We start from the raw sequence: 10,997 nt of genomic DNA, 5'->3' as shown, positions 1-10,997 counted from the left end.
AGTTATAAATATTAAAGGACAGTCAAAAATTGTGATTATTTTATTAGGGTCAGATAATTGCTGCACAACGAGGAGACATAACGTGCTACAGAACGGGGGAAAAAAGCTTTAACAGTTAATAAACAAAGAGAAAATCACAGCCGTGTCAATAATGTGAGATATAACAATGTGAAATATCCCCGTTAAACGTCCATCGTTTTTTTTTTTGGGTTCCCCCATATGGCCTAAGGCCGTTTAAATAGGGGGATTTTAACATATTGTATTGTTCTGTTATAATGGTATATAAACATAATTACATGGGGTTTTTTTTGGCATTGCTTGGACACAAATAAGACAATTTTGGTTGAAATAATACTGAATTAAGGCCTATAGGAAATTATGATTATAGAATCAAATGTTGTATGAAATTAAGATTGAATGTATTTATTTTAGGTACGATTGTATAATTACAATTAAAAAGTCAATCACAGAAGTAGAAAAATACATATTCTCCAGATAGTATTACCTGTTGAGAAAAAATATCTCCCTTAGAGATATACAAAAGTTAAAACAATTAAGAAGATTGTATTAATAAACAATGAGTAAAGACTAAATCTGATTTTTCTTTTCTCAAGCTCAGTAGTAGCCTAAAACAAAAAGGGGGAAAATGAGAAATCACTCAAAAAAGCAGCTAGAGTATTAGGCCTTATCATGGACCCATGAATAAACTAATTTAATTTCACAAATAACTTCAGTCTACATGTACATTTCTAACTCTCTCACTCTCTTTTGTATGCTCTCCCGTTCTCTCTGTTTCTCCAGTGCAACAGTATGTGGTTAAAATCCTTTTTTTGGCTTGCTTCAGAAAATGTAAACTCTTTCTTATCTGTATTTGGTTCTCTCCAAGCCTTATTTATATAAATAGGTAAGTATGCCATAAAATCTGGCGTTATCCGATGTGGACGGTGCCAGAGATGCAGGGCGACATTAGGAAAAGTACGGAACAGCACAGCATTCACATTGCCCCCAGGAACGAAAGAAACGTGAAAACATAAGGAAAGGTCACTATAGTGGGTGTGGAATATGCTTTCTTGTTTACAGTAAAACCGGTCTGCTTTCGTAACACATTGGTGTTTTCCTCTTGAAGTCCAGAGTTGTGAGGTAAAACCTGCCATGCATTGTTCCAGGTGGACTCCTGTATGTTATTGGCCACGAAAAAAAACATGGATAGCCTACCGCCCAGAGATGGACTGTGCAGCGGATCAGGGTTCTTTATGTTGTGCTGTATATAGCAGCAAGAGTGCAGTATTATGAAAGTGGTCCAGCTGAAGAAACAGATTCTGCTGGGCCGGGTAAGCGCTGGGGGACAGCTGCAGTGAGACAGACCAGAGCCAGGAGGTCTAGGGTTTTCCTTAGAGAGACCAGAGCCGAGTCGGAACCTACCGCTCCGACTTGACCTTGTAGCGGAGGACGAGGTAGGTGGCCAGTCGGAAGACGAGAAAGAAAATCCCCAAGGCGACAAAGTCCATGTAGAGTTTGGCGTCCTCGACGTCCAGCAGTTGGAGAACCTCTTCGGGCCGCTGGAACTTGCACACGGGCACCGGGCACTCCAACTCGGTGCGATTCAGCCCGTATATGGACAGGATCACCCCTTCAAAGCCATACCTGTGGACACCAGAGAGGGACACATCTAGAGTAAACAAACACTAATATCAAGGTTTAGACAGAATCCTGCCCTCATCGGAGTATGTCTGTGAGTAAAAATCAAGTTGGTCATTGAAGGCCTAGTTGAAGGGCAAGTCAACCGGTCGAAACCACAAGTGACAATCTCAGTATGCTTCTTCACTAAAATATAGTGGTATAATGGGGAAATTCTCCAAAAAATATGAGGATAGGACCCTTAAAGAGGTCATGGCGGCGTCTACCCCTTAATGCTACATTAATATCCTTCGAATCCTACCACACTACACACCTGACGTAGGAGATGTAGGAGCTCCACTGAAGGTAGGTAGGAATGGTGTCAAAGTTGACAAAAAACCCAGAGAAGAGCAGCACAGGGATCGCTGTGACAGGGCCCACGAAGGTGGCCACCTTTGGACGAAAATGTGTGGGGGGATAAAAGGTAGGTTTACATCTTAATAAATGTCACCATAAGGCAGTCATGAGGGATTTTCTTTCCCTACCTGAAGGGAGGTGGAGGCAGCGCCGACCAGAAGCCCAAGAGACTGGGCCACCAGGGCAGTGCAGGTAGAAAGGGCTAAGAAGAGGAGGTATCTGCTAGCCTCGGGTGGCTGTTCTGTCATCCAATACACTATGCTGCAGTACATGATGGGGCAGATCACCTGTAAAAAAACGCCTACAGCATTTTGTCATTTGTCTCTGTGCATTCCAAGTGATTTGTGTGAAATTCTCTCAAGTGTCAGAAGTGACCCCTGTCAGAAACGTATTTTCCCCTCATTGACGGGCCGTTGTATATTAAGAGTCATTGCAATGTAGAGTATAGATTTAGGTGTTGTATAACTCTTCATTTGACTTTACTTTATAACAAAGTATTTTAGGGCCCTCGTATTTGGCACTAAGTTTCACTTGTTTTATGAATTGAAGGACTTTAATGTGCTTGACATTGAACTGGTGGGAAAGGCTTATCAGATCGGGTACTGGGAACTCACCTGGAATGGAATGTCAGCCATAGTCTTGGCTAGGTAGTAGGCCTTCAGGCTGTACCAGTAGTTCAGATGTTCCCGGAGGAACACAGACATCTCCAAGGGAACTGAGCATTAAAATATGACAATCATGAAAAATAGAGGATAGGACTTAAACAATAAGTAAAAGAGTCATACTGCTATGATAACCAGATACTTTAATGCAGACAGCTACGTTAATATTTGTTGCGGCTTGCCAGAAAAAAACCTTTGATAAAGTGTACAATTTTGATTTAGAAAACGATGTAGAAAACGACGCAGAAAACATATTTACAAATTAATAACAAGCTAGATTGAATGGTTCTTTCTCCTCTTACAGGTTAACACAGTGGGCATGAGCGCTCCAAACATGATGAACAGCATGGAGAAGAAGAGGAATCCAGTGTTGTTGAAGACCTTGCTGGCATCGTTGCCAATGTTCAGGTAGAGCAGGCCTATCAGCACCCCTATGGCGACGTGGGACGTCAGTCTGAGATGGGTCAGGACCTGCCAAAGGAGCAATGATATCACCTTTCACCCTGACTGAGTGAATACTGGCCAGACCAGTTCAGTTGTTCTCCCTTGCCATTGTACTCCAGTGTACCCAGCCCAGCCCCACAAAGACATCGCTAAATATCAACACTTCTACTTGCCTTTTTAATCAACTTTTACTAACAGGTAAACCACATCAAGCAGAGGATAGACAGGTATTCTCAACAGTTCTAAACTTTAAATTGAAATTGCTCAGTAATGAAACCCCAACAGATGGAGTGATTGTGTAATGATGCTGACCTGATCGCGACATATAGTTATGAAAGTCCTCTTGAACAGGATGCAGAACTGCGTCAGGGTGCTAGTGGCAAAAGTATGGCTTTCAATATGCCCCGAGTCCTGGATAGAAGGATTCATCAGTCCATTAAATCAATAACCTCTCTTTGTCTCAAAACAAATCCAATGTATTTATAGAGCACATTCAAAACAACTAGCGTTGATATAAAGGCAGAAGCACACATTCCTGGGGATAACAGCATTCCTGGTGATAGCAGCAAACAAATTATTCAGAAAATATCTGAGGAGGTTCATGCATACACAACATGCTTACACAGGCACAAACAGAAAGATCCATGCAGTTTGAAAGGCTTGTGAAAGGAAATGTGTTTTAACACGAGATGATTGTATATGAATTGTAGGGGCTGACTTGATCGAGTAAAGGGGAGACTGTTCTCCAGCCTGGAAGCTGTCACTGAGAATCCCCCTTACTCCACTTCCAACTAAACCACTGAATAAACTTGCTACATGGTGCACAAATTTAGCCAGGTCAGCCACTCCAACGCGGTACCAACCTTGGCGCACTTTGTCGTGCAGACGGACGGACACCTCCTTTCACACTGGTTCCTTTTCTCCTCGGCACACATGCCGTCCCTCACAGCCTCAAACAGCACAGGGTTCAGATCTCCGTACTCCCCCGACGCCACTTCAATTACTGGCACACGCACATAACCCCGGAGGAGTGACGAGAAGGGAAACAGAATACGAATGAGAAGCTCAGTGTGCAGGGGATATTCTTCGACCATTATTTGTTAATAAGGAAGGAACTTTGGACAGAAAAGCCATGAAATCAGTGTTATCAATTATTTTGTACATTTTGCAGCAAAAATAGATCTAGTTGCATCATTATATTGTGATGAGAATTTTAATAAATCCTTTTTAGTTTATGATATCCCACTTATTTAAAGACCAATGAACCTCTTGAATTGAATTGCTTGGACTGGTTTCATCATGATGCAGCTCCTTCAGCAGTATAATCCACATTGAGTCTACCTACTGAAGTCTGCAGGGTTGTGGTAGGTGGGGCAGCGCAGGCCCACGTTCTTGAGATAAGGGATGAGGTAAGAGACGGTTCCTTTGTAGATACACTGACCCTGGCTCAGGATGTACAGCTGCAGGGAGATAAGACCGGTCACATGAGAAGATGATAAAGACCCCCATCTCGTCTCCTTCAAGGAGTTAGTTGCCCTTCACAGAAGAGGCAATCCAAATAGCTGACGGTTGGGATGGAGAGAGTGGGGCGGGAGGGCACCTTGTCAAACATCTCGAAGAGCTTGGCACTGGGCTGGTGGATGGTGCAGATGATAGTCCTCCCGCCAAGAGCCAGAGAGTGCATCAAAGAGACGACCTGGTAGCATGAGGAGCTGTCCAAGCCACTGTTAGGGTCGGGGGGGGGGGAGAGAGAGAGAGAGAGAGAGAGAGAGGGAGAGAGGGAGAGAGAGAGAGAGAGAGAGAGAGAGAGAGAGAGAGAGAGAGAGAGAGAGAGAGAGAGAGAGAGAGAGAGAGAGACAGCCAGGGCGGGAGAGAGAGAGGAAGAGAGAGAAAGAGCGATTGAAAGGGAGAGAGAGAGAGAAAATATAAGGTACGTTTTTTATTTGTATTAGTATTAGGTCTACTCCTTGTCCGACTCTGTTCAATCTATTTGAATCATTTCAACTTTATTTCACCAAGTTAGATGGGGAAAGAGATCCTTGCTCTCTTCCCCAAAGAACTACCTGAACTGAGGCTTGGAAAATACATCAGAGATAATATTAATATTTCCAATGCTGTTAAACCATGAATGAATGTTTTAGGCTCAGGGCTCAGACCCCCATACCTGGTGGGCTCATCAAAGAACATGACGGGGGGGTTGTTGACCAGCTCCTGGGCGATGGCGAGTCGCTTGCACTGGCCCCCAGACAGACAGCTGGTGCGCGTGTGGGCACACTCATGAAGCCCCAGGGCCGTCAGGATCTCGTTCACCTGGACCCAACCAACACGCTACATTACCCACAACCCACAGAGAGCCTCTCCCAACCCTTTCTGTGTTTAATCCTGTATGTGTACCACTGAGCTGGTACGCTTAGATTTGAGATCCACAGGCGTGTATTCAGAGTATAACTTCAAATGTACATTGTAAGTCATCATGTTTACATAAATAATATTGAGTCAAATCTGACACCATAGGCATGTGACCCAGAGGAAGAACAACGTAATTTTTTCAACAAAGAGGAAGAGGAACTCACAGGGCTTGAATATGAGGCATAGTGTGTAACTGTGTGTGCTCGGCAGGTGTCAATGTGTTCCTCTGACACAGCAAAAAAAGGATTTAGGGAGAGGCAAGAGGAGAAAGGAAAGAGGAAGATCAGAGAGAGATGGTTCAGATCACATTCAACTCACAAGCTCTTTCTTCACCTCCATGGATTCATTCAGCTTCAAATTGGCAGAAACCTGTGGTGATAAAAAGACAAAAACTTAGTGTGCACGCGCACACAAACACACGCTCAGGGGAGGGATTTTCAGTTCATGCACAAGGATGGCCCAGTCTGCCAAATTAAGATAATTATAATAATGGTGCCACCCAAAGAATATGTATCAATCTTGGGAACAATCAGAACGGTCCACATCAGGTAGAGAATGAAGTATTCGCTTTACTTCCAACCTGTTTTGGCAAGAGCATAGAGCGCAAGAGCAAGGGTTTTCTTCTGACAAATGTATTTATTGTAAGTCACTTCGGATAAAAGTGTCTGCTAAATGCCTAAAATGTAAATGTAGAATGTAAAAGAGTGTCGGTTTGGTAGGCTGGAGACTTTTTTAACAATGTAGGGCCATGGTCATATTTGGAAATCAGTTCCTTCCCAGCTAAAGACAGACTTATATTCATTGCAATACACAAATGTGAATATCTGGATAGTATCGCAAGGATACCACTGTCCTTGAGATACATGCAATTAAAAAGGACCGAGTCTCTCACATTGGAAAATAACACGAATGATAGGCGATTAATCTGTTTTTTTATCACAACATCAGAGAGCAATTTCCCAGTTAACACTGCAGGAGAACCAGATGCAGCTGTGGTGGCCCCCAACTCTGACCTCACCATCATGGCCTCCTGCACGGTGAGGTGTGGCAGTAGCATGTCGTCTTGCATGATGTAGCACGACATCTTGCGGAAGGTCCTCAGGTCCCGGGGCTTCCCGTTGACCAGGATCTGACCCTTCATCCCCGTCTCCCTGCACACAAACACACACACAGACAAACACATGCACGTCAACATAAACCCCTCACACACACACCATAGTACATCAACACAAACCCTCAAACATATGTACATCAACACAAACACACATACACACACACAGACAAACACATGCACGTCAACACAAACCCCTCACACACACACCATAGTACATCAACACAAACCCTCAAACATATGTGCATCAACACAATCACACATACACACACACATTTGCATCAACACAAACACACACATGCATCAACACCAACAAACATGCATCAACACGAATACAGATATACATGCGTGTGCACGCACATACACACATAGACACACACACATCCATCAGCAAAAACCCATATTCATGAAGAGAAAAACTTACTCATTATAAATATATATATACATATATATATATTATATATATATATATATATATATATATATAATATAAATATATATATATATATATAAACATATATATATATATACATACATACTGCATATATATATATATATATATATATATATATATATATATATATATATATATATATATATATATATATATATATATATATATATATATATATATAATGTAACAATATATACATTACTACTCTACTGTGGCTAAACTGAAGGAAGATATTCTCTATTTAACCTCAAACATTATAGTCGTCGTAGACATGTGCTGTATTGACCGCTCCACCAGCTGCTGCGGTAGTCAACGCCTCTGCCAAATCAGACAGACCACGACTGGACTGTAAATAAAGACAAGTCAATGGGAGTACTGTGGATTATCGGCATAAAAAAGCCATATGAAGTTAACATTTCTCATTGGATTTCAATGAGTCGTTGTTATATTCATATTTAATACTTCAATACTCCCTGTATACTAGTGGTTGTTTACAGGCCAGTCTTTGCCTCTTCGATATGGCGGCGAATTTGACTCACAATCCAAAGGCCAATGCAGTGTCTATGTATATATGTCTAGGATGGTCATGTTGGTGGATAAGCAGAACGCAGGAGCCTTTTGATGTTTCCTTTCACCTGTATCCAGCCAGGATGTTCATTAGGGTGGATTTGCCGGCCCCAGAGGGCCCCATGATTCCTATCAGTTCCCGGCTGCAGAACCTCCCAGACAGGCACTTTAGTAAGGCTTTGAAACCTGGGGAAGAGGACAACACCGATACAACAAAACGTTATGTAATTAACTCCCACAAGATATTTTACTAAGGTCGGAGCATCATTTAGGCTTTTGATTTTCCAGCCTTTACACGCCTTTTCAGCTATGTTTCTGACAATCCAGCAGGCCATGTTAGAAAAGAGAATGACAAGTAAAATATATTTCCTGATCCACTAGGAACTCCTTACAGTCCCTAGTGGATCCTATGCCCATTGTTCTTTACGCAACCTCAACTTTCCAATTCTCGACCCAAACCGTGATAAAGCACATGTTACATAATAGCACGCTGATCTGAAAATGAACAACATATTAGCAAGGCGGACTCAGTAGGATTGTCACATAATTAGTATGTAACAATGATCTACAAAACCTTTTCCCAACTACTAAGTATCACCCAATATTCATACAGTAAGTTGGAGGGAGCTTGACATTGCCTGTTGAAAAATAATACTCCATGTGCAACACATGCGTATTAACGAGGTCGGGGTGGGAACAGATGTACACAGCAGCATCTGGGTGTATAGAGCCTAACACTGAAGACACACAAATACACATACACACCTCCGAGCCCAAATTACAGAGCAACTGGATTGTACATACCTCAGAGCTGAGACACATACATGTGTGTGTATGTGTGTGTCTATACTTAACACTTCCACCCTCCTCTCACAATGTGGAGGTTGTAGCCATGACTAGATGGTGTAGAGCAGGGGTGTCAAACATACGGATGATTTGATCAGGCCCGCGACTTGTAGAGCATATATTTCTGAGCATTTCGAAAAAAAAAGCACATTACTGTGATGAGTTATGATTTTTTAAAGAAATAACCAAAATGCTCACTCCAGCCGCTAGAGGGCAGCCAACATAAAAAAAGGAAGGATTTCCACACTTGTCCTTGTTTCACCACAATTAAGAAATTATCAAGGGTGACATCCCCATTACAAAAATGTCTTTGTCAAAAAGAAGACAAGAGGGCACAGAGTGCAGAGTTTTCCAGGAAAAATAGACTGAGAATTATTTATTCACAGAGGTGAAGTTTCAGTGCTAAAAGAATAAAATATTCGGCGCCACTATGCGACTCATCATAAAGAAAAATATCACCATTTGAAAGGACAACTAAGAAAAGAGGAGATAGACAAATTGTTAACAGGTCTGAAGAAACAACAGTCTACTTTTACTTTCAGCCGCAAGGTCAGTGATGCAGCAGTGAAAGCCAGCTACCTTATTGCTCATGAGATTCGTTCGAGTTCGTGAAAACATGCATGCTGAAGGCTGCAGAAGTCGTGTTTCCTGAAAAGCGATCTGCCTTTGCCAACATTAGTCTGTTGAAGAACACTGTCGCAGATAGGGTAACAGAGCTCTCAGGAGACTTGGGCAGACAAATGAATGACAAAATCAAGTCATTTATTACTTTTTCGGTTGCAAATGATAAGAGCACTGATGTAACAGATATTGCTCAACTGGCCATATTTATCCGGGGTGTTGATGAGACTTTGACAATCACAGAGGAGTTCCTTGAGTTGGTGCCTATGAAGGACACTACAACAGCGAATTACATATTCAGGTCTCTCGTTCGAGCGCCGGACAAGGTCGGAGTGGACTGGTGGTCCCGTGCCGTCAGCCTGGCTACAGATGGCGCACCATCAATGGTCGGGAGAAAGCCACGCGTTGCGACAAAATTCGGAGAGAAAGTACAGACCGCAAATGGGGGACAAGGTTTTTGGGCATTTCACTGTATTTTGCATCAAGATGCATTGTGTTGCAAAACCTAAAAAATGGATCATGTTATGATTGTGGTTGTAAAAACTGTAAATTTCATCAGAGCGCGAGGTCTGAATCACCGTCAGTTTGACACTTTTCTCAGAGATAATGACATTCAGGCTGGCCTACCATACCCCACTGAAGTATGGTGGTTTAGCCGAGGTGCCGTGCTCAAGCGTTTCTTTAAGCTACGAGAGGAAATTGGACAGTTCATGGAGAAAAAGGGTAGCCCAGTGAAGGAACTTAATTGTCCGCAGTGGGTGCAGGATCTTGCCTTTATGGTGGATATGACACAGCACGAATAATCTTCACAAAATGTTGCAGGGCCGCAAAGAAAATTGTCACTCAGTATAACGACAGCATACGTGCATTTAAGTTAAAACTGTCACTCTGGAAGACGCAGCTATCTAGCGGTGACACCGCACATTTCCCATGTCTAACATCTGTGCGTGCAACTGGATGTAATGATGATATGGATCAATACAAAGACAAGATAACAGGATTGCTGCAGGAGTTCGAGCGGAGGTTTCAGGTCTTCAGTGAACTAGAGAAGGAATTTGCAGTTTTTCGCTCACCATTTACAGTCAAGCCTTCTGACATGCCAGCTGACATCCAACTCGAGATAATTGACTTGCAGTGTGCTACCAATATGAAGGAGAAATTGGTGTCGGTGGGCTTGGACACATTTGATCAATATCTCTTGCCAGGGTACCCCAAATTATCATCCCTGGCTGCAAAGGTTTTATCCATGTTTGGGACTACCTATCTTTGTAAACAGGTGTTCTCTGTAATTAACCTAAAACAAAGCACAGATCAAGGTTAACAAACACACACTTGAATGACATTGTGAAATGTGTTGCTACTCAGGATTTGACACCTGATAATGATGCACTCGTAAAGGCTAAAAGATGCCAAGTTTCAGGAGCCAGCGGCAGCAAATAGACTGCAGTGAGAAAAAATAAAGTTAATCAGCAAGTAGGCCAGGGCCTAATTCTTGTGATGCTCTTTCAGAAATGTTTTCACTCTGATTAATACAGATCTTTGAAAATAAGTTTACTCAGGTTTCATGTTAAAAGACAATGAAAATTGTGCAGTATATCATTTTCAGCTTCAGTGGCCTCAAAACAGTTTGATCTGATGCAGCCTAAGCTCATTGCTCATGCACTGCTATAACTTTTATGTTTGTTTATTTTATTTAAATGTGCACATTTACCTTTTCAAGGCAGTATGATAGCTTTCTTCATAGCTCCCACTTGAGTTTGTTTAGTGTGGTGAGCTGGTTCAGGTGTTCAGATGTAAAAATGTATTCACTCAACTCTATAAAAATGAACCAGTTGTTAATGAATGTGAA

General features: G+C 42.2%; 1 protein-coding gene across 2 annotated transcripts in view; it reads right to left on the bottom strand.

Moving 5' to 3' along the window:
• Window positions 1–25: 25 nt before the first annotated feature.
• LOC115561144 (ATP-binding cassette sub-family G member 4) overlaps window positions 26–10,997 on the bottom strand; it is an 18,045-nt gene continuing 7,073 nt past the window's right edge. For both annotated transcript variants that reach the window (XM_030380964.1, XM_030380963.1), the window contains exons 3-15: window positions 7,750–7,867; window positions 6,568–6,700; window positions 5,868–5,918; window positions 5,305–5,450; window positions 4,741–4,864; window positions 4,486–4,600; window positions 4,004–4,143; window positions 3,453–3,551; window positions 2,999–3,167; window positions 2,649–2,749; window positions 2,163–2,321; window positions 1,952–2,070; window positions 26–1,644 (exon numbers count right to left, since the gene is read on the bottom strand). In XM_030380964.1, the coding sequence (XP_030236824.1) occupies window positions 1,419–1,644; window positions 1,952–2,070; window positions 2,163–2,321; window positions 2,649–2,749; window positions 2,999–3,167; window positions 3,453–3,551; window positions 4,004–4,143; window positions 4,486–4,600; window positions 4,741–4,864; window positions 5,305–5,450; window positions 5,868–5,918; window positions 6,568–6,700; window positions 7,750–7,867 (1,700 nt within the window). In that variant the 3' untranslated portion in view covers window positions 26–1,418. The remainder of the gene's footprint in view (window positions 1,645–1,951; window positions 2,071–2,162; window positions 2,322–2,648; window positions 2,750–2,998; window positions 3,168–3,452; window positions 3,552–4,003; window positions 4,144–4,485; window positions 4,601–4,740; window positions 4,865–5,304; window positions 5,451–5,867; window positions 5,919–6,567; window positions 6,701–7,749; window positions 7,868–10,997) is intronic.

Source organism: Gadus morhua, chromosome 16, assembly GCF_902167405.1.
Source record: "Gadus morhua chromosome 16, gadMor3.0, whole genome shotgun sequence".
NCBI lineage: Eukaryota > Metazoa > Chordata > Actinopteri > Gadiformes > Gadidae > Gadus > Gadus morhua.
This window is presented reverse-complemented; position numbering and strand designations above follow the sequence as displayed.